This window comes from Monodon monoceros, unplaced genomic scaffold, assembly GCF_005190385.1.
Source record: "Monodon monoceros isolate NGI ecotype Baffin Bay Population unplaced genomic scaffold, NGI_Narwhal_1 Super_Scaffold_12, whole genome shotgun sequence".
NCBI lineage: Eukaryota > Metazoa > Chordata > Mammalia > Artiodactyla > Monodontidae > Monodon > Monodon monoceros.
In genome coordinates this window covers 34286524-34311316 of record NW_021703768.1, presented here as the reverse complement: position 1 = coordinate 34311316, position 24793 = coordinate 34286524, and the positions used below count along the sequence as shown (strand labels likewise).

Genomic DNA, 24793 nt, shown 5'->3' with positions numbered 1-24793 from the left:
GGGAAGACCCCACATGCCGCGGAGCGGCTGGGCCCGTGAGCCATGGCCGCTCAGCCTGCGGTCCGGAGCCTGTGCTCCGTAACGGGAGAGGCCACAACAGTGAGAGGCCCACGTACCGCAAAAAAAAAAAACCACAATAGAAACATCTACAGCAGATCCAGATGATGGGGTTAACAGACATGGACCATGAAATAACTATGATTAATATGTTGGAAAAATGAAATTAGAAGATGGAGATTATCAACAAAGAATTAGAAAGTATAGAAAAGTAGACAAATGGAATATCTAGAATTGGAAAATGAAATTAAGAACTCAGTAGACGGGCTTCCCTGGTGGCGCAGTGGTTAAGAATCCGCCTGCCAATGCAGGGGACATGGGCTCGAACCCTGGTCCAGGAAGATCCCACATGCCGTGGAGCAACTAAGCCCATGCACCACAACTGCTGAGCCTGCGCTCTAGAGCCTGCGAGTCACAGCTACTGAGCGCATGTGCCACAACTACTGAAGCCCACATGCCTAGAGCCCATGCTCCGCAACAAGAGAAGCCACCACAATGAGAAGCCCACTCAAGGAAGAGTAGCCCCTGCTTGCTGCAGCTAGAGAAAGCCTGCACACAACAATGAAGACCCAACGCAGTCAAAGAGAAACAAATAAAATAAATTAATTAAAAAAAAAAAAAGAACTCAGTAGAGTTCTTGAAAGCAGGTTGTCACAACTGTAAAGAGAATTAATAAACTGGAATATAGATCAATAGAAAATATTTAAAATGAAACAGAGAGAGAAAAATTGATGTAAAACAAAGAAATGTAGGGAATTCCCTGGCAATCCAGTGGTTAGGACTCGGTACTTTCACTGTCTTGGGCCTGGGTTCGATCCCTGGTTGGGGAACTAAGATCCTGCAAGACACAGGGCATGGCAAAAAAAACCAAAACAAAACAAAGAAATATATATATATATATATATACACACACACACACACACACACACACACACACACATATGTATATGTATATACATTCTAAAAAATGTATAATTTGTGTCTCATGAGGAGACTTGAGCAAGAATGAGACAGAGCAGTATTTGAGGACAAAGGTGAAGAATTTTCTAAAACTGACAAAAGACATTAAAGCACAGGTTCAAGAGTGCTTTGAAGATCAACCAGGACAAAGACAAAGAAAATCACACCTAGGCACATCGGAGCAGAGTTGCTTCTGGAAAAGAAAAAAAAAAAATCTTAAAAGCAGCCAGACCAAAAAAATACAATTTTCAAAGGAGAAACAATAAACTTGAAAGTTGACTTCTCACTAAAAAACAATGAAGTCAGAAGGCAATGTAATAAAATCTTTAAAGGTTTTAAAGAAAATAACTTCTAACTTAGAATTCCTTATCCGGTAAAACTATCCTTCAAAAGTAAAGATAAAATAAAAACGTTTTAGATGAACAAATACTGGGACAACCTTTCACCAGTAGATACACAATAAAGAAAAAGAAGCTCTTCAAGCAGAAATGTCTTATTAATCTTTTAAAAGAACTAAAGTTTGGCTTTAATACTCTTAGCTAGGGAATATTTATATTCTATTTCGGCAATATTGATAGTTTATTTATTCCCAAGGACTCTAGGGCAGAGAGACAGACAGAAAGAGAGAGAACAAGAGGAGACCTTTACAAATCAGTAAGAAAAAGACTAACAAACCAACAGAAAAAATGCCCAAAAGATTAGACAGCCACTTCACCAAAAAAAGTATCCAAATACCCAATAAATATATGAAAACAGGCTTAACATCATTAGTCATCAGAAGAAATACAAATTTAAAAATACAAATTGAAAAATAAGATATTGCTACACACTCACCAGTATAGCTAAAAAAAAAAAATTAAGATAGACAATATCAAGTGTAGGTGAGGATACAGAGCAATCTTGACTTCTCAGATTCTGTCCAGGATGTATATTGGTACAATCACTTGGAAGACTGGTAGCATCTACTAACTCTAAATGTATGTATACCTGACAACTCAGAACTTTTACTAATATGTATGTACTCAAGAGAATAAAATGTACCTGTGTGCACTAGGACTTTCCTCACATAGCCTAGACCAACTGATATAGGATAAATACATCCCTGTAGTGCTGTCTATCCATCTGCTGAAGAATCTTATATTGTAGCACAGCTGAGACAGAAACCAGAAAATAGCGTTAGGGTGATACAACATGCAGAAGCACTTACTCAGATGCCTACATCTAAACAAAATAGGATCAAAAGCATTAAAGAAGTAGATTGGGTAAATCCCTGCTAATTAAACTCTAAAGAATATCCTGATGGTCTTAACCAGAACTGAGCTCCCTGACCTATTCTAATTTGCACCAGAAAATTTACAATTGCAATAAAATGTGCCTCACCTAACAGGAGCACTAAAAACTAGAGAAAGCTGAGGGGTTTTTCAAGATATTCCTGAAATTTGGACAGGATCATATAAGCCTTTCAGGAAAAGGAGATCAAGACATGGGCATATGGTAAGCAGTTATATATCCTGATTTATTCCTTTCCACACTATTCTTTCATCTTAAATTATATACTATAATCAAGGCCACTCACTCTGACAATGCATTTTCCCAACAAGCCACTGTAAATTTTCTCCACATCTGGCAACAGGGTCTCCAGCAAGAGAGTATCCTTCATTGCAAGTATACACTATGTTTTTCCCAACAGGAAACATGGCACCTTCATCCTAAACAGAAATAAAAGATGGAGAGAGGAAGACTATCTCTTTTGCATTAACAAAATGTTTCTTTAGATATATTCAGCCTATAAATCATGACTTCTTTAATCATCAGGCAACCTACATTCAAATAACTCATTTTGAAAATTGTCTGTAAAATTATTTTTTCCTGTAGAGTCTAGCCAAAACACTGGTACCACTATTAATTGAAATAAAGCTATTAATGCCACTGTACTATAATTTATTGGCAGCTCCCCAAAACCAAGCATTATACTAAATATTTTACTGAAATTACTTTAGTGGTCACTGCTCAAGTAACTTCTATTATACTTTCAGGAAAGCATCGGATTTTGGAAATGTCCTCGTCAGTCAGCTCTTCCTAGTGAGGTGTTATGGGCTGTCCATTGGCAATACTGCCCAATGTCATTATGAACAGGCAGAAATGTTCAAATGTCCTATCAACATGTTCACGAAAGTTTGAGGTTCCCATTGATGACTTTCAGGGGAAGCATGATGTAGATCTTCACCCACTACCCTCCCCAGCCCCATCCTGTAAGGGAAGTGATGCTGAGGCTGAGTCAGATTCAAGGACATGCCATTAGCCTATGATGCCAGGAGGTGAGATTTCATTGTGAAGCAAGGAAGAATCTGAAGTCTGAGCCTTGAGGGAGTCATCATTCTTGTTTGGTGTCTCTCTTGGTTCCTTTCCTTATCCATCTAGCTCTCGGCTACTCAAGAAGATGGGGAAGAAAACTGGTCTGGGAGAGGGCGTGGAGCTGGACCAGCTCTGCTGTAGGCAATAGAATAAAATTCTGTGGCGCCTTCTTCTCACAGACAGTCTTGCTCTTCCTGGTCCAGTCTGGCTCCATCATGAGAGTTGGTAGGAAAAAGAGCACCCAGATTGGCATTGTGATTTGAAGAAAATGGGGAAAGATATTTGATTTGCCTTGGTTCTAGCCCCTAGGCCTTCCACTGCCTTACAGAAGGGACTTCTATATGAGAAAGTCTAACTCAACAGTGTCTAAACCTGGCCGTCTCTGTCAAAACCATTAGTAACAATTAAAAAAAACAAAACAAAACTCTCAGGCTCTACACTAAACTTACAAAATGAGAAAAAAAAAAGAACAATGGGCAAGCAGCAATCTATTGTTAAGTTTCCTGGGTGCCTATGATGTAGCCAGTCCACGGGACAGTGTTTGGAACCCCCAGCTCCTTACAGGACACCACATGCACTACAGTTGAAGACAGCAGCTTCGTGGTTTGCTGAAGTCTATGAGTCTGCCTGGCCTCATTCTATAAGCATATTTCCTTCAGGAACTTCATGGATTGTGGTGGGACAATATGAGTGTTAGAGAGTCTAGGTTCGCTTTCTCTCTCTCTCCATACACACACACATACACATCTCCCAACAGTACCTACATTAGGGGAAATTTCAGCAAACACTCAGTGAGCATATGTTCAAGGGTCTGGCATTTGAGAGGCAAATTCTTCACGGAGAAACCAAGGCTGGTGGCATTGAGAAAATCCTGATGAACAATAGCTCCTATGTACCATGAAGAGATACTTCCTGATGTTTGGAGCCAAAGCCTCATCGTAAGAAGTAGTGAGGAGAGCACACGAATTAATATGGCCCCAAAGCCATATTAATTTCCCAGAATGACAAATGGCAGATGACTTGTGTTCCTTCCTGAACAAGAAAATTGCTCAAGTATAATACAATGACCCATATCTCACCAGACACTGGCTAAATGTCTTACTGGCCCCTGGAATAAACCTAATGCTTTACCCCAACCCTTGTATTTATGAAAAATTTAAAAAGACTCCTTGCAGTGAAAAGAACCAGGTAAGTTCTCTATGCTGAAAAACTTGCTTATAGATCCCTACTTTTGTGTTCAGAATGGAAATGTTTAGCTACCCTCTGGCATGATTACATTTCTAATTCATTGGGTGGCGATATTTCCTTTACCACAGGAGATATATTACCTCCTGAAGAATTCTAACCCCCTTGGGCCAAAGAAGAAAACTCACAAACTAAAACCCTCACTGCTAAACTAAAACGTACACATAAAATGTTTTTAGCACTGTTTCATCATGGAAGGAGGAAATAGATTATGACATCAGTAGAGAGCTAGAACTTGGAATGAACAGTGTATGTAAAGGAAAAAAGTATCTTTTATAACCAACTTGAACATATCCGTCTTTCAAGGCAGGAGGTGATGGACAGAATTCTGTTGGAACCAAAGACAAAGGAAAACAATGTGGTTCAAGCAATCTGAAAGGAAAAGGAAAGAAAACATAATTAACATGATGGACTTTCCACAGTCTAACAAATATTTTACAGCACAGTGAATTTTTCATTTGCATCTGAAGGGACTCCATCAAGTAAGTAGTGGACACTGCTCTGTGATGTGATCTTTTTGTCATTCTCAGAATAAAATATCTGATCACATCCCATGATAGAAAACACAAATATCAACTCACGCTTCCAAAAGATAACTACCAGATCAGTAGTATGGAAAACAAACAAAGAAAAGAAAAAGAAATAAAGCCATTGGACAACACATATGATTTATGGGATACCTAGAGGTCACCTGTCTCACACCCACTTTTTCTCCTGCTATTTGGTTCTTAAATACCTTTAATACAAAATTAATTCTGTATTGAAAATAAGGTAATTCAAGTTTGTGATCCTGCGAGAGGTAACACAAAATAATAACTATTTTTGACTGAGTGCTTACTATGTGCTAGGCATCTTTTTTTTTTTTTTTTTCCGGTATGCGGGCCTCTCACTGTCGTGGCCTCTACCTGTTGCGGAGCACAGGATCCGGACGTGCAGGCTCAGCGGCCATGGCTCACGGGCCCAGCCGCTCTGCAGCATGTGGGATCCTCCCGGACCGGGGCACGAACCCGCGTCCCCCGCATTGGCAGGCGGACTCTCAACCACTGCGCCACCAGGGAAGCCCATGTGCTAGGCATCTTGACAGATGTTCAACAAATGTGCCTCAGCTCAATTCACACTCACAGTAACCCCATGAGATAGGTGGAGAAAGGCTCAGGAAGTTTGAATAACTTGTCCAAGGTTATAGAGTAAAAAATACCAGGGCTGGATTCATGTCTAGTTAAGCTCCTAAAATCATGCTATTTCTACCTCTCACAAGGCAATCTCTAGGGGAGCTCACAGTAATTGAAACCGAGCAGGGCCCTGTGGGACTCCAAGGCACAGAGGCCTTTTTCGTTCCCCATTTCTTGTAGGCAAGACTCCAGCCTCCATGACCTTCCCTGAGTTCCAAAGGGCAGGTTTGAACAGTTGCTAATCAAGGGAGAAGCATCCAAGTAACCACCTGAGGCAAGATTAAAGGGACCAGAGAGACCTCCCTGGTGGTAGAGTGGTTAAGAATTCACCCTCCAACGCAGGGGACTTGGGTTTCATCCCTGGTCAGGGAACTAGATCCTACATGCTGCAACTAAGGAGCACACACACTGCAACTAAGACCTGGTGCAACAAGGATAAATTAAATAAATAAAACTTAAAAATAAATGTTTTTTAAAAAATTTTTTTAATGTTTCATTGCTGAATCATACCCCTGGGTTAGAGTTCTTTATGCCACACCCCACTCTTTAATACTCTGCTTATTAACCTTTTCTGATCAGGTATTGGCAAAAATTCTAGAAAGATAATTTGAATGTCGAGTTGAGGAAATGTGTAACATGATTGGGTATCTGGTATTAGCATAGGGAGGTGAGATGCCTTATTCCTTGGGTGCTTTGTAATCCAACAATAACCAATATCTCTTGGCTGAGGAAGCTGGCAAACATATGAGACTCTGGTAGGAGGAGAATGTTGCCTTCAAGAGCACAGATCTCTGGGAATATGAGGGTCTCTGAGGAGACCTCTCCCTCCGTGGGCGTATTTCCTCTGCCTGTAGACATAAAGCTGGATGGACAGCAGCATCCTAAGGGAAGCACTGAGAGAATTCTCACTCTTCTTGGCGCTCAGAGGAGAGGAAATATCCTCTTCTTCCTTAGTACAAAAAGGAAAATTATGCTTATACTTCACATCTGAGTTTCCTCAGTGTGTGGCAAGAATATAAGGAACTCAGCTCGGAAGGCGGCAACATTCACAGGCTATTTGTAAGGCTTCCCCTCAGATTTCCTGTTTCTGGAGTGGAGATAATACTGGTGTAGAGTGACCTCAGAGGCACTGCTGAAAATCACTGTTTAATGATAGATGTCATTGTTATCATGATTATGATGCCAGAATCTCGGCATCTCTGTACACCAACGCCGAATCAAATCTCAGAGACAGAGTTCTGGGTGAAGTAGAAAAGGATAGCTTTTGTACTTTGCCAGGCAAAGGGGGACACAGCGGGCTCCTGCCTTGAAAAACTATGTGTGTCCCCCCACTCCCTGCCAGAGGATTTGATGAGGGGGTTTATAACAACAGTCCAAGGGTGGGGTTTCTGACAAGATCAGAGTGTGTGCAGGGCTTGTCCTCTCTCGTCTCCAGTAGTCGGGCTCCTAATCTTTTCTTTTTATTTTTTGCGGTACGCGGGCCTCTCACTGTTGTGGCCTCTCCCGTTGCGGAGCACAGGCTCCGGACGCGCAGGCTCAGCGGCCATGGCTCATGGGCCCAGCCGCTCCGTGGCATGTGGGATCTTCCCGGACCGGGGCACGAACCCGTGTCCCCTGCATCGGCAGGCGGACTCTCAACCACTGCGCCACCAGGCAAGCCCGGGCTCCTAATCTTGATGAGCTTCTCTGGTCCCTCCTACCAGAATCCCATACGTTTGCCAGCTTCCTCAGCCAAGAGATATTGGTTATTGTTGGATTACAAAGCACCCAAGGAATAAGGCATCTCACCTCCCTATGCTAATACCAGATACCCAATCATCTTACATATTTCCTCAACTCACTTGACCTTCAAATTATCTTTCTAGAATTTTTGCCAATACCTGACCAGAAGAGGTTAATAAGGACAGTATTAAAGAGTGGGGTGTGGCATAAACAACTCTAACCCAGGGGTATGATTCAGCAACGAAGCTTTTTTTTTTTAATATTGATTAATTGATTGATTTTTGGCTGCGTCGGGTCTTAGTTGCCCTGTGGCATGTGGGATCTTAGTTGCCGACCAGGGATTGAACCCGCAATCCCCTGCATTGGAAGGCGGATTCTCAACCACTGGACAACCAGGGAAGTCCAGCAATGAAGCATTTTTGAAGATAGCTTTTGCAAGGTCCTGGCAAACAGGAAGTTAGTATCAGACACCTGGGCTAATCAGTGAAGATGTTTGCTGTCTCAAATGTATGCTTCATGCTTAGTCCAAAGTAAATAAATAAGAGGGAGTGGGGGCTTCCCTGGTGGCGCAGTGGTTGAGAGTCCGCCTGCCGATGCAGGGGACACGGGTTCGTGCCCCTGACCTGGAAGATCCCACATGCCGTGGAGCGGCTGGGCCCGTGAGTCATGGCCGCTGAGCCTGCGCGTCCAGAGCCTGTGCTCCGCAATGGGAGAGGCCACAGCAGTGAGAGGCCCGCATACCGCAAAAAAAAAAAAAAAAAAAGGGAGTGGTATATCTGAAAAATAATGCAACTATTAGTGAATGCCTACTATATGCCAGGCACAGTACAAATCACTTTATATTCTTAATCTCAGGCAATATCCTATTATCATTGTATCTACTATTTTTATCCTAACTTGCCCAAGTTCACAGAGCAAGTAGGTGGCAGGTCTGCCTGATGCCAAAGCTGCTGCTCGCATCCACTGAGCCAGACTGCTTTCCAGTTCCCCAGCCTTCTGTAACACCTGCGTCAGGAAAGCTTGAAGCACACAAGTGCAAATTGGCCACAATATGCCTCTCCTTCAACTGACCCCAATGCTAAGAGCACAGCACTCCCTGATAAAAATCACCATTTAAGGTTTAAATCTTTCAATAGCAGCAATCATGTATTCCGTGCTTACTGCAGAGGGCACTGAGTTTTACATAATTGCCAGGAGGTCTGGTCTCTATTACCGCAAATGCTCCAACTCCTGGTCTTCGCATTGTCTGGTTTCTGACATTTCTCCAATGCAGGATTTCCCACCCTCACTGGGAGGTGGGTTATTGCATTCTCGGCTCCTTGTTTTCTTCCCTTGAACACAGGGGCCCCAAGAGGACCAGCAGCTCCACCCTCCATCAACCCCTCCTGTAAATAAGAGAGACATGGTTCAGAGATACTTGGAGAGGAAGATTTCAGAGTTCAGTGAGCTAAGCTTCCTACTATGTGGTTATTGGGGGAGGGGACGATCTGGGGTTTATTACCTTCACTCTGTTCACTGAGGTCTCCACAGTGGCCAGACTGTCTCTGCACACTGACTAGGATTGCCCGTATTAAGGCCGCATTAACGAACTTCTTGCAATACTACCTTAAATTTATTATTTTACAACGGTTTCAAAGCACTTTCACATGCATTTTATCATTCATTTACTTCTTACAAGAACAAATGGAGGTGACCAAGAGGTCTGTTAACATTCTCATTTGATAGGTGTGGAATCCAAGACAAAGTGGTTAAATGATATGCACAATGCTGTACTGGTGGGCAAGAACCATATCCAGACTGTAACCTGGTCTTATGGATGAGTCCAGGCTCTTTTTATCACCCCACAGTCTCTTAGTAAGGCAAATAAGTTCCTAATGTTAAAGCAGTGATTGGGCATGAGAAGAGCATAGTCTATTGCAGTGGTCCCCAACCTTTTTGGCACCAGGGACCGGTTTCATGGAAGACAATGTTTCCATGGACTGGGGAGGAGGGGACGGTTTTGGGATGATTCAAGAGCATCACATTTATTGTGCACTTTATTTCTATTATTATTACATTGTAATATATAATGAAATAATTATACAACTCACCATAATGCAGAGTCAGTGGGAGCCCTGAGCTTGTTCTCACTTGCCACTCACTGATAGCGTTTTGATCTGAGTCTACAAGCAATTGATTTATTATGGTCTCTGTGTAGTCGAACCTCTCTGCTAATGATAATCTGTATTTGCAGCTGCTCCCCAGCACTAGCATCTCCCCCTCAGCTCCCCCTCAGATCATCAGGCGTTAGATTATCATAAGGAGCGCACAACCTAGATCCCTCACATGCACAGTTCATGCTGTGAGGGTTTGTGCTCCCATGAGAATCTAATGCCGCTGCTGATCTGACCGGAGGCAGAGCTCAGGTGGTAATGAGAGCTATGGGGAGCAGCTGTAAATACAGATGAAGCTTCGCTCCCTCGCCTGCCACTCACCTCCTGCTGTGCAGTCCGGTTCCTAACAGGCCATGGACCGGTACTGGTCCATGGCCCAGGGGTTGGGGACCCCTGGTCTACTGGGTACTCCAGGCTGCCAACCCCAGGGCTGGTGCTGTACAAGATGAGGAAATATGTAAGTAGGAAAAATGCTTCTACCTCCTGTCAGCACCCTTCTTCAATCTACAGGCACCTCCTCAACTTGCTCTGGCCATCTTCTACCTCAGGGCTGGTTCACAGCTCACAGGTTTTAGTATTTTTCCCATCATATTCCTTGGAGGACATTAGAGAGAATTTGAAGCATATTCTAAGAGCTTTGCTTTCCTAGTTAGAAACTGATCTCAGGAACTATTCCCCCAAAGCATTACTTCTGATAATAGATGGGTGTGTTTACTGCTCCTAAGCTATTTCTACTGTGTGACCTACATCCCTCTTCCCTCCACTCCCTCCACAGCCACTCCTCAGTATCACACACAAAAAAACTAAAATAATTTGTATAATTTTTCCCATGATCTTCCTTACCCTTTCTTCCACAATTAGAAATCGAGTTAATAATATAGTCCCCTGAGTATGTTAATAGTAGGTAATAAGAGCTTGAGGTATTATGACTGCTACTCCACTCCTCACCAGCAGGGGGAGCGTCCATTTTATCAAATAGCTGTAAATCTAAGCCTCAAAGGAATGAATCGCAGTGGTGGCATTTTAGTTTACCAGGACAGGCCACTTGGGGAGACATTTGGAGGCAAGGATGCTTTCTTGATGCTTGTCTATAAGTAGCCGTGGTTTAGCCATGTACTTATTCATTTATCAAACATATATTAAGTGACTTTATGAATCAAGCACTATGTCAGGCTGTGGGAATAAACAAAGGAATCAAACAGTTCCGAATTTAAGAAGTAAGCTTTCTAGAGGACAGAGACACACAAATGAATATAAAAATAAATATACACAAATCATCTCATACTTTGCCTACTCATAAATTGAACTTCACATACTAAATACCTAAAACACCAAATGCACTGTTGAGCACACAGCCAATGTTCAACAAATATTTGTGAATGATTGATTGGTGGGACATAACACAAAATAGAAGTAGAGGTGTTTCCAATAGCTTGCCACCAGAAAGGTTAGTCAGTGCAGACACAAGCTCTGTAGACCTAAGTTATGAAAAAACCTTACTGAGATGACTATGGAAGGATGGAAGGTGTTTCAGGCATAAATCTGTTCTAATGGAGAGTGGAGAGTAGAAGGCAGTTCTGTTAGTTCAGATGGGAAAATAGAGAGATAGCAAAGGGCCCGACCTCAGTAGCTACAACCCGGAGGTGGAATAGGGAGGGAGAGACAAATTCAAAGCCTTATGAGACTTCCCCTTCTCCATACCCGAGGAAGCACACTCTCAGAGGCCAGAGGGAAAGGGTAATTCCCTTTTCATTGTGTCCAGCATAACTTGAGAGAATGCAGCACACTGACCTGCTTGATCCCCTACGAGGGCTCCTTGTTCACACGCCACACCAAACGTGTATGGTTTGCAATGGCACTCACACTGGGTCCCCTTCACAGTGGCCATGCCACCATTTTGACAAGGCCGGCAATGACAGGGGTCAAATTCATCGAGATATTCCTCAATGGCCCGTTTCAGGTATAGCCTTTTCACAGAGGCACAGGGTACTTCCTTTACCAGCTCATACAAAGGTGTCAGCTACACAGATAAAGACATCATGGTCAGTAATCAGGGTTTGGAGCGAGAATATTTTCCTTTCAGCATTTTGGCTCAATCTCCACTAAAACAAAATCAAAAGCCACTCTTATCTTAATTCCAACTATTTCTTGTTCAAATAAAAAGAGAAAGCAATTCACTACCTTTACAAGACAAACCTAGGGAAAATTAGAAACAGATAGGGAGGGAATATTTTTTTGTATTTTGTGTGCATACATAAAATTTTAAAAAACCAACAGGATGTTCATTTTCTAGCTACTGAAAGATTATTTTGAAGACAACACATTTCCACTCCTGCAGAGGATAGAAGAAAAGGAAATGCACTTAAATTACAGTAAAGAAGCAAATGCAATTAAATTTGAGATTAAATATCCTGACTCTGAGATACTTAACATATCTCTCTAATGGAGACTATGATTCTCTATCCCTGAAGAAATTTAAAACAGGTAGGCATTATCGCTCTGGGTTGGACAGTTCTGATGAAGAGCAACTTCAAGACCGGAGATGGATTGGCTAAGCTCTAACAATCTGCTCTCCCAGGAACAAAAAGGCTCTCGTTTGTAGCCTTTGCCAATTTCTGCCGTGTAACTACTCTTACCATGGCCAGTTTCAGGCTACCACCATGATGTCCCTGAGCACGGAGCTGGGAAGAGATCTGCACCATTGGCTCTTGAGAGAGTCAGAGTGAGTTGGCTAGAGCACCACTGCGAGTACGGAGATTAGCTCAGAGGGTCACATTGCCCTCCATCTCTGCCCAAGCTCTTCTGAACTGAACAGTATTGCATGGTTATCTACCTGTAACATGTCTCTTCTTTCTCTGTCCCTTTCCTGTCCAACTAATAAGTTAACATAGCTATGACAGTTACAGTCCTATGTGGGAAAGCACATAGTTGAGAATGGAAAAGAATGTCTGTTTTTTACCCTAAACAACAATTTAGGATTTTTAAAGATTTGTATGAGATACTGACAATGAAAATAGATCATTTTGAATATTAATGAATGACACTTTCAGGTAAGACTTCCCAGGAAAAACTGCCCCTCCCACTGTCGCTGTTATTGGGAGGCAACTGGGCTCAGTATGGTGTCAGGAGGGTACCTGAGGAGCCCTCGTAACTTTTGAGTTTCTAAATGTGTCCAAGTTTCTTAATCTCAAAAGTCAGGTTGGGGCTTCCCTGGTGGCGCAGTGGTTGAGAGTTCGCCTGCCGATGCAGGGGACGCGGGTTCGTGTCCCGGTCTGGGAAGATCCCACATGCCGCGGAGCGGCTGGGCCCGTGAGCTGTGGCCGCTGAGCCTGTGGGTCCGGAGCTTGTGCTCCACAACGGGAGAGGCCACAACAGTGAGAGGTCCGTGTACCGCAAAAAAAAAAACACGTCAGGTTGGACCTGGGACACTGCCTGACTCCTGTGGCAGGGAATAGATTATAGAATCACTTCTGCTATAACATGTATTTTGAAAATGTGAATTTGTTCCATTGAGATTGAGATATTAAAAAATAAAATGAGTATATCACAAATTTTGTGTTTTCTTCTGTACAATTTTGTCCATAAGAAACATGGGGTGAACACAGAAAACTGCACACAACTGAACCAAGCTGCATAAGAATACACAAAACACTCACACATAAGCACACATCTCAAACACCCATCTAGTTCACCACCTGTATAATAAACCACACCAACCACAAATGGTGTTACGACTGTCTGTCATTTCTGATAGCGCTCCTTCTACCACTTCACAATAATTCACAATCTGTAACCCTCCCATCACCCAGCAAGCTTCAGATCCTCTTCTAGGTAATGTGCCACCTTTATTGTAGTCCGTGCATTCCTTAAAAATTTAACATGTATAAAACTGCTACTGTTTTTATTGGAGCCTCTTTTTTTTTTTTAATGAGTGTCACAAAAGTTTTTGAGTGTTGTGTTCCTAACACATTTTTTCCCATAAGCCCTGTGGTCTTTATTGTGCAATTTTGCCTAGCTCTCTGATTTTTAGGAACACATATGTTGTGTTATAAAAGAACTGACTGTGCCGATAAAACATCCTAAAATTCTGCCAGCCAAATTGATTCTATCTTTTTAGAACTAATTTGCATGACCAGGAGCCTACAAGCCATGGCCACAGGAAGAAAGGTGATCTGACAAATGTAACACTAGACAAGCCCTTAAATGCCTTCCTCTTGCAAGAATCTATAACTCCTCTGAATCAGGGACCAAGGAAAACATAATCAAATTTAGGTCAAAAGCTTGAAATGCAAATTTTAGCATTAATTTCTCTTGGGATTTACAAGACATTTAACCTTTACAACTGAAATATGGACATACAAGATAATGAAACTTGTTTCCTATTATGTATGCATTCATTTTACTATACAAAACATAACTGGGATACAGAAAACGCTAATTACAGCCTTCTCTGTTTAACCACCTTAATTTAATCTCATTTTCCCAGTGCAAATAAATATGACTGCTTTTTGGTGCTTTCAACAGAGTGTCACATACCTTTTGTTTTATGATTTGCGGAAGTTCAGTCACAGATCCTGCCCAGCGAGAATATCTCCATTTGTTTCCAGCAGGGTTGTCCAGTTCCAGGTAACTAAGGCCAGACACAAGGCCAGGACGTCCCCCTCTGACAAATGGGACCCCTCGTAACACATTGCCCTGAGTTCCTACTCAAGGAGAAATCAAACGAAATAAGTCTGGATGCACAAATGAAATGAGAATGAGCATATGAAATTGAAAGTCAATGAAGTAACACAACCCATTCAACTGTATGACATTCTGGAAAAGGCAAAACTATGGAGAGAGTAAAAATACCTGTGATTGCCAGGAAGTGGGGTAGGAGGGATTTTTAATATTTTTAGTGGATTTTTAGGATCTTTAGAGGACTTTTAGGGCAGTGAAATTGCTCTGTATACTATAATGGATACATGTTGTTATGCATTTCTCCGAACCCACAGAATGTACAAGAGTGAACCTTCATGTAAACTATGGACTTTGGGTGATTATTATGTGTCAATGTAGGTTCATCAGTCGTAACAAATGGACCACTAAGGCCTGGATGCTGATAACGGAGGAGGCTGTGCCCGCGGGGACAGCAGGGATATAGGGATTCTCTGTACTTTTTGCTCAATTGTTTTGTGAATCTAAAACTACTCAAAAAAATAATATCTATTAAGAGAGAAAAGAAAAGAGACACAACCATTACCTAACAGTAGATGATTATTAAGAAATTATTATTCATATTCTTAATGTTCTTAGTGTAAGAAGAAAATTTGTTATACAGGTGACTATCTTGTTTCTTAGAAGATACATGCGTGTATTTAAGGATGAAACATCATGACATCTGAAACTTCCAAATGGTTCAGCAAATATCACAAATATTTTAAATATATATTTATGCATTGCTAAACAGTCAACATTATAAATACTATATGTAGATATATATATATATATCAAAACATCAAAATAATAATTATTGCATGTAAGAGGTGGGTATGTTGGCATTTTTTACTATGTTTTTTCAACTTTTCTGTATGTTTGAAAATTTTCATAAGAAAATGTTGGGAGGAAAAAGTTCATTGCATCTGGAATACTAACAGTAACCAAAATACTATTAACAGGCATATATTAACACATAAAAAGTGTTCTAAAAAGTTTGAATACTAATCAAATCCTTTTTCTCATTTCTGTGCCTTATAATTTCAGAAATATTTTCATCTCCGTGTCTAATTGATTTCCACACTGGTCATGACCGGAAGTTCCTAACTTGCTGATCAGACTTACGTTGATTTTCATTTCCTTTTTTAATTAAATTTTGCAATTTCATAACACTTTCATAAAATTTTGCAAATTCAAAAATTACACTTTTATCATCAGAAGTTATTAAAGTCTCATATTTTTAAAGAACTGCCTGAGTGCTTCCTCATCTTCCTTGTTAGTTACATTTTAAAATGCAAATAGTCACACTTTTAATGCAGTGTATTGCCAAGTTCAGTCCCTGAACTACTGGAATCAGAATCACCTAGAATGACTGCAGATTTCTGAGCTCCAGCCAAGACATAGAAGGACGTAGCTGAGAGAAAAGTCAAGTACTCAGCATTTGAACAGGCTGCCCCAGGTAATCCTCTTGCATAGCAAAATTTGAGAATCACCACCTAAACTGACATGCTTGTTTACAAACTACAGAGTCTAAGAAATCAGCTTTTATATTTATTTTTAAGCCTGTAGCCTCTCTCTCTACACCTCAGTGAGCTCTGTGCTCCAGCTGGCCCTCTTTCCCTAGACAATCAGCCTGGGGCAACAGTGAAGGGCCCAGATTGTGAAGCCAGACATTGGAATCTTGTGCCTGACCCCAACTGTGGTCTTGGGCAACCTTTCTGTGCCTCAGTGTCCCTGTCGGTAAAATGGAAATATGAATAATACCCAGTTCTTAGGTAGGAGTACATTGGTTAATTTTTGTAAATCACTTAAAATTGTGCTGGGCACATCATAAGTGCTACATGTTTGTTAAACATAAAATAAAATAAGATAAAACAAAGCAAAATTAAAATAAAATAAAATCAGAAAGCAGCTTCCAATCACCAGCCCAACTGATAACTGATGTCAACAACTTCTCAAAGCTCCCACTTTCATTTCTATTTCCAGATCAGTGTATTTCCATGTTGTTCAAAAACTTGTCCTCCTCCTTTGTCATATCAGGTCCAAGAAGACAGGCACTTTTCCTGGCATATTCACTGCTGTATCACCAGTGCCTAGAACAATTTCTGCGTGCACTATAGGTTCCGTAAATAGTTGATGAATAAAGTAAGTGAATGAGGAATTAAGCCTGGCTTAACACTCTGTCTCCCTCCTTCTTGCAGTCATCTACTAAAGGATCCTCACTTCCTCGATGAGGACTTTAGCACCTGGGTCAGTCTTCTCCTTCATCCCATTTTCTGCCATCACCCCAAGAGAACTTGAGCTCTAATGCTGCTCCATGGCTTCACACAATGCACCACAGTCTCATTTCCATCCCTACTACACTAAGAATCTCTTCATTTTAAGGCAGTTAAGTCTTAATCACCAAATCCAATGACGTCTTCAGACCTCCTCTTATGTCACTTCACTGTAGCATTTCTCGCTGTCGATTTCTTCTCCTCTACCTTCCATGTTACTCATCTTTTCTGGTTCTTATCCTATCAGATTATTCCTTTTCAGTCCCTCTTCTTTCGCTACAACTTTATATTTGTCATCTTTCATTTAATCACTCCCTGTATTAACGGCATCCCTTGCCATCAGGATGAAACCCAAACTCCCTAACATGGCATCTAGACACAGTCTAAATCAGCTTACCCTTCCAGTTCCTTCTTCAATCACTCAAGACTAACACACCACCTCCCGCACTCTGCCACCACCGTCACCACCACCACCATGCACCAAAAACTTTTAACTGCACTGAGCATCCATGTCACAGAGTGAAACTGAAGCTTCTCCTCTTGCTGTCATTTTTCTAGGCTTGTTTGTCAACCTTCCTCATAGGAAACAAAGATGGTGTTCACTGAGGACATAGTTACAGTACACAGAGATACCCAGTGAAATTTCCACTCTGCATGATGGATCACTGCCATGACATATGACAGATATATCAGAGGTAAAAATAACCAAGTATTTCAAAAACACAAAATAGAACACCCGCTAGAATTTCAAAGGCCCTTGGAGACCAGGAATTAACCACAAGAAAGAGGGATGGAGGTAAGTTTGTAATGAAAATTACCCCCTTCTCATTTACCTGTAGCCAATTTTAAGGTCTCTTCCATCTCCTTGCATGTGTGCTCTGATGATTTAAACAAAAACTTGATATGTGAGGAAGCACATTTCTTCTTCTTCTCTGAACTAAAACCTGGGGGGAAGAATTTTAAAGGTGCTTAGTTTCCACATTTGTTGAAAATCTCCTTTGAGATGCTGGCCAGGTGTGAGAGTGGCATAAGAGGTTGTTTCCTATCACTGGGGCCATATAATCAAAAATATACTATACGTACATTTTCAAGTGCTCTAGAAGGGTCAAGGGGCAGAAAAAGTGATATTTGATGTTTGTTATAAACAAAATAAGATACATGCATTATATTTAGGGGTAAAGCATCACATGTCTGAAAATTACATTCAAATGGATCAGCTGCTCTTGGCTTCTATTAACTTTGACCAGAGGGTGGGGGTGGGTGAAACAGTGGAGGGAGCAAAAACTGAGCACCTCACAGAGTGATACCTTTTACCCAACTGCAGTCAGCTTCTCAGGCATAAGGCAAATAGGTAAAAGTAGATGTGCAATGGCCTCCAGCCCACCCACTGGAGACCCCAAAAGCTGGGTTCTGGTTCTACAGCAATTAATTCCTAAAATCTTAGTTCTAGTGCCTCAGTCTCTCCATCTTTAACATCTCTGGTTTCTACATTTTCTTCCTATGACATATAATCTTAGATGGTTACAATTTCTACTCATTATCAAATGGAGTTTTGCCAATGCATTTTTTTAAAAGAGGATAGAAAATAATAAAGGGTAGAAATATATTTTTATATAATTTTACTAACTATATTATAACAAACTCAGTATTTCTTAAAGAACAATTGGGGGCATATAACATATCCCAGAATCCTTGATTAATTTCACTTAAAACTTTTAAGAATAAAAACTGCTCAAGAGTAAAATTTTTACTCAAAATTTTTTTACCAACTCAGAAAGCTTAAAAAAAAAATCCTCTTCGTTTCTTTTTAAGCGTTAAAGAAAAAAAAAATGGTCATGAGGGCTTCCCTGGTGGCGCAGTGGTTGAGAGTCCGCCTGCCGATGCAGGGGACATGGGTTCGTGCCCCACTCTGGGAAGATCCCACATGCCGTGGAGCGGCTGGGCCCGTGAGCCATGACCTCTGAGCCTGCGCGTCCGGAGCCTGTGCTCCGCAGCGGGAGAGGCCACAGCAGTGAGAGGCCCGCGTACCGCAAAAAAAAAAAAAAAAATGGTCATGAAACTGAGTTTAGATCAAGCCCCTTTCTGGATTAATTCCTCAAAGAAATATTACCTCTGTTGTTGCTACAAAAACCTGTGCTTGTGCATTCATTTCCAACCTGCTGAGGTTGGAAAAGCTCACATTCTAATTAAATCTTAATTGGTAAAAATTAAGCCCAATAGAAAAAAAAAATAGTCAATGGAAACACAGAAAAATATTGTAGCTCACTCACAAAAGAAGGCTACAAGACCTCCTCTGAATCTCAGGTAAGCAGTCTTACTCTCCTTCAAGGTGGTAAGAAAGTCTTGACTGAAGAGTAAGATGCTAACAAGATGATTTGGGATAGAGAAGCAAGTGTGGCCACGAGCTTCAGGACAAAGTTGGAAAGGAGCAGGTTGGACTTGGAACGTAAATAAGCCAAAAGGTCTCTGGAAAGGAGGAATGGATACTAGGACACACACTCTTCTCCAACATGGCAGCAGCTGGTGAGGAACATCCCCTCACTGTGAAGTCAACCAAGTATGAACTCAGTAGCATGCCCTGAGTCTAACAAAAAGCAGGCAATTCCTGCAGCAACATAGCGTAAGGAAAAAGCTAAGCTGATGCTGGAGCCAGTTAGACCGGCTTACAATCAGTATGCCCTTGGATTTCACTCGGTAGCAGTGAGGATTATTGCTAACATAGGCAACCTGCCTGTCTAGAAGAAGGCATCCAATAAATTTAAGCTATTGTTACAACTTTTAGGTAGTAAGCAAACTCACGATATCCAGAGCAGATTTTTTTTAAAGGAATGTGAGTGGTAAAGAACAGAGGTGAATAAGAAAAGACTTCATTGAAACGTTTTGATTTCTGCAATATCAGTAAACTCCTCATTAGTTTTCCTCGAGGAATATTACTTAATCTGAGAAACGGGGAAGATTAAAAAGTATTCTAAAAATCCAATCAACACCCTCTAGAGAGAGCAATAATGATAATGGCTTAACTCTCACTTCAGGGTACTATCCAAAAGAGTAGGCAGGCTTTTTCTTAAACCCTGGAAGATTCTGAGTAGAGTATAACAGATTCTTGCAAGTTTTGATTCTTTTGCAATTTAATCTCTATTTGTCATATGTCAAAGCTCTAAAGTTTAACTACTAATTAAAATCCCTGCGATGCTTGTATATAACAATATTTTTAATACTCTACCGCTTTGTTTGATTTTTTCTGAGTCCAAATAAAAGATAACTTTGTATTCTCCTCCTAAGGACCCAGACTGAAGATAATGTGTCCCATACTGGTCGATCAGTCTTCGATAGGCGCTGTAGTCATACAGAGAGGGAAGGTAGGAGAGTTCCTTCCAGAATGACTCAGCAAGTTGTAAAAAGTCCGGATTGTTATTGATAAACTGAGCCACTTCAACAGTGTTCTGAAGAACCAACAACTGATAACTCTATAGGAAGAAGAAAGAGTAAAAGGAGTTTTAGGATGAAGACTAAAAGGCAATGGAAGTAGTTCCTTGTCCAATGTCTCCATCAATAGCCACCTCCATCAATGCAGACTAAATGAATTTTTATTTTTGATGCATAATGAGGTCTCTTCTGGGCCCACCCACTTGAAGCAATCTAAGGAATTTTCAGAATCCCAAACAGAAATAACATCTGAGTGATGACATGGTAACTGGTTTTATACACACCTTTTAAAACCCCCAAGACCAAGTTGTTATGCCCTCCTCAACTAGGAAAAAAGATTCAACATTGTTAACTGCTAAACAATCTCACAACAGGGATATAATATCCCTAGAGTCCACATCGTAACAATGACTTATAGGTAAGGTGACCATATAATTTATCTCCCATACTGGAGTATTTACAGGGTAAGCTACTTTATAACGAGGTCTTTTAAACCCTTCCTAAGCATCTTTTCATGACGTCCAAGACAGAGCTACCTTACACCAAATCCTCACTTATGTGAACAATATAATATGGGTATAATAAATGTTTTTACAGCTCATATTTCCACAATTAACTTCTTAGTCATAAAACAAAATTATATTCCTTTATACCTCGCTTATGTGATCTATTAATCAAGTTACTGACTTTAAGAATGAGATGAATTATGTATATTATAAATGATGATCAGCCTGAAAAATTCTTCAGCAGTAAGTGTGAATCAATTAGAACAATTCATTTCAACTGTTCAGGTTGCCCATGATGAAAGTTTTAGTATCTCAATACAACAGAGTATCTAAAATTAAGTCTTTTAACCTCCTCAGATGAAAATGTTGGTATCTCCAAAGTAATAAAGTATTTTAACATCTTTTATTTTCACGCACCTTCTTTAAAAAACTCTAGTATTAGTGTTTCGGAAGCACATTTCATTGGATTTTTGAAATTGTATATAATACTTAAAATAGTAGCATCAGTAATCATGAATTAGAAATTTAGGTTAGTTTTAACTAGAAGATTTGAAAGTAATAAGTTTTTTTTAGATTTTTAAATAAGAACAAATACTTCAATGAGAAAATAAAAAGTGTAACTAAATGTATTATCAAAGAGAATTAACAAGACAAAAACCATACCTTTTAAAGAAATATATTGGATTATCTCTTTGAAGAAGATACTGTGCCCTAATTAAAAAATGAAAGCTGATTCTTTTAGTAAATGCACTTCTGTTAATGTTAGAAATACCTAAACCAGTAAAATATGGAAAAGTTAACTAATATATTTCATACTAACCTTTTCCTTAAGGATATTTTCAGTATCTGAAGAGTAGCTGTACGAAGAAGATGAAGAACTAAAAAAGAGGAAGCGTCCTTGACTAGATGATGAATGTTCTGTTGATGTATGTTTTACATAAGACCAGGTACTATTGTAAAATTCATAATTAAAATCATTATTTATTTTCACCTATAAAGAAAATGAAAAAGTTAGATCTCTGGGGCTTTGTTTTTGAAATGTTCTATGTGATCCAGTAGTGGATTTAAATTTCTAATTTTGTTCGACTTGAACAAATGTTAAGATTGGAATTGTGTTTCCTATGCTAGACAGTAGAAGAAAAAGTCATCCCAAACAAATTTAAAAACAGACAACAGGATAGTCACATGTGGTTGACAAGGGACAGCTCCAGCATTCATGAAGACTACTATTTCTTTATCCTTTATTTTGTCCTAGATCAAGTGTCAAAATGAAATGCCCACAGAGGACTGGCAAGTAATATAAATGTTGGAAGCATCCAGTGGAAGGCGGGGTAATGAAGAAGTGAGCACACACCCTGTCTAAAAGGGTCTAAAAGGTACCCAACACTCAAATCCATCCAACAGTCCTATACATTTCTACAGGTTCTAGCACTGACAGATATCTGATTTTTCAAGAAAAGAGATATATCTGAATCTTCATGAAAAAATCTTTAGTGTTTTTAAATCATAGGCAACTATCTTGCTAAAAATGTCAGTCACCATGAGAATAAAACAACATGAAATATGACTCTCAGTCTGTTCTATATAAATATTCAGATCAGTAACTCTCCTTTCACAAGTATTTGTGTTTTTATTATATGTCCATACACATCTGTATTTGAGATCAAAGTATAAATAAACAGAGAAAATTTAAATGATGAATATGATACATTTTAAAAATAAAGCTAAAATCTGAAAAAGAGTGGATATATGTATGACAGATTCACTTTGCTGTACACCTGAAATTAACACAACATTGTAAATCAACTATACCCCAATAAAAATTTTTTTTAAAATGCTAAAAAGCAAATAGAATATTATGCAGCCATCGTAAAGGATGAGTGTGAGGACAAATTGTTCATGTTAAATGAAAAAGCAAGTATAAATGTGATATTTATAAATCCTATTAACCACAAATATGCAAGTATATGCCCAGTCAAAAAAAGACTAGAAGGAAATTCAACAAAATGCCAGAAAATATTAAAAATACTTTCATCACTACCCATGTTAAAAATTAGGCATTTATGCTAGAAGCAAGACAGAAGAGAAGAAAAAATAGATTTAACCATACCTTTTATTCCAACATTATTTTCATTATATTATGAAATTGGTTTGTTTAAAAGTCAAACGCAAAAATTCAGCTCAAGTCAAAATGAAGAATATATTATTATTCTTAACTACAGAGGACATTATTATTATTGAATACAAAAAGGACACTATTTAAAAATGTATTAGAGGGCTTCCCTGGTGGCGCAGTGGTTGAGAGTCCGCCTGCCGATGCAAAGGACACGGGTTCGTGCCCTGGTCCGGGAGAATCCCACATGCCGCGGAGCGGCTGGGCCCGTGAGCCATGGCCGTTGAGCCTGCGCGTCCGGAGCCTGTGCTCCGCAACGGGAGAGGCCACCTCAGTGAGAGGCCCGCATACCGCAAAAATAATAATAATAAATAAATAAATAAAAATGTACTAGAGATTTCTAGAGTCACTAGATAGTGTCTCAGTCCTATTTGGTTTTGGACAGACACAGAATTTAGTTTTTTCTCTCAAGAAAGAAAAGTTACCTACCTTTCTTTCAATGCAAAAAAAAAAAAAAAAAAATGAGCCTATTTTTTTCTCTTTTTCAGGTGTACAATTCAAATACTTGATTCATGATTTATGCAGATAAGCCTCTTAAGAACTTTAGTTCAGCGTCTCCTCACTCCCATGTACTCTACACATAGCCACAAGAATCCTTTCTCAAGGTAGTGTGATCTTAAGTTTTCTTTAATACCCTCTTCCTTCCAGCTAAGATCCTGAAATTTCCCCAGACCGAGTCTTCCTCTGAAGTCACAAATTCAAACATCCTACACTCTGACATCTCTTACTCTGTTGACACTCATTCTATTATTGCCATATCTATTATTCAACCTCATAGAGACAGCCCTTCAACTTACTTTCCCTTCTCTTTCCCTATCAGCACCTTCATTTTGTCACTTCCTTCATGTTGTAGTTACGCTTCATGGCTCATGACTTATTATTCTCTTGCCAATGAACCTAACTCCTGCCAATGAACCTTGCCTAGGTATATTCTGCCACCATATTTGCCAGGCAAAAACACAACCTTTGTTCAGTGCTCGCAGCCAGGCACCTTAGCACTGCTATAGAAAAATCACACAACTATCGATTGGTGTTACTGTAAGTCCATTCATAATTTCCAACCTCAGTGGAATCCTCAATACATTCCAGCAACCCTAAATGTCTAGCCAATTCTTTCTCCCATTCCCTACAGTATCTATTTCAAAAGTTCTGCACCCATCTCAATCCCCCAATCTTACAATCATTTCCTTCACTCTCAGAAGATAAACTTAACTTCTTTCTTTACAAACATTCCCACTATCAGACACAGACTTCTTACACTTCTGGCTAACAAATTTACAGACTTACGAATGTCTTTCGCTTCCTTTCCTGTGCAGGTGTTCCTCCCCCTGTCTAAGGCTAATTTCTCTGTCTTTTTTCTGTATTGCATTCCCTCTCACCTCTTTTTTTTTTTTTTAACATCTTTATTGGAGTATAATTGCTTTACAATGATGTGTTAGTTTCTGCTTTACAACAAAATGAATCAGTTATATATATACATATGTTCCCCTATCTCTTCCCTCTTGTGTCTCCCTCCCTCCCACCCTCCCTATCCCACCCCTCCAGGCGATCACAAAGCACAGAGCTGATCTCCCTGTGCTATGCAGCTGCTTCCCACTAGCTATCTACCTTATTACCTTTGGTAGTGTATATATGTCCATGCCTTTCTCTCGCTTTGTCACAGCTTACCCTTCCCCCTCCCCATATCCTCAAGTCCATTCTCTAGTAGGTCTGTGTCTTTATTCCTGTCTTACCCCTAGGTTCTTCATGACATTTTTTTTTTCTTAACCCTCTCACCTCTTCAAAGGACTAATTAAATTGACTGATTACTCCCTGTCTTACAGCTTCAACTTTTCTTTCTCTACTGGCTCATTCCTATCAACGCTTATACATATTCTAACCCCACCTAAGTACAGTGTGCTGCAAGGGCTCTGAGCCACACTTCTAGGGTTCAGACCCCATAGCTGTCATCTACTACCTCTGTGATTGTAGGTAAATTACTCAGCATTCTTTTTTTTTTTTTTTTTTTTTTTTGCGGTATGAGGGCCTCTCACTGTTGTGGCCTCTCCTGTTG

General features: G+C 40.1%; 1 protein-coding gene across 3 annotated transcripts in view; it reads right to left on the bottom strand.

Annotated features, from left to right (window-relative positions):
• C7 (complement C7) overlaps nt 1–24793 on the bottom strand; it is a 77258-nt gene that overhangs the window by 11217 nt on the left and 41248 nt on the right. For all 3 annotated transcript variants that reach the window (XM_029216438.1, XM_029216437.1, XM_029216439.1), the window contains 8 exons: nt 21388–21558; nt 19859–20102; nt 17469–17579; nt 14201–14367; nt 11456–11684; nt 8725–8896; nt 4902–4989; nt 2594–2726 (listed from right to left, as the gene is read on the bottom strand). In XM_029216438.1, the coding sequence (XP_029072271.1) occupies nt 2594–2726; nt 4902–4989; nt 8725–8896; nt 11456–11684; nt 14201–14367; nt 17469–17579; nt 19859–20102; nt 21388–21558 (1315 nt within the window). The remainder of the gene's footprint in view (nt 1–2593; nt 2727–4901; nt 4990–8724; nt 8897–11455; nt 11685–14200; nt 14368–17468; nt 17580–19858; nt 20103–21387; nt 21559–24793) is intronic.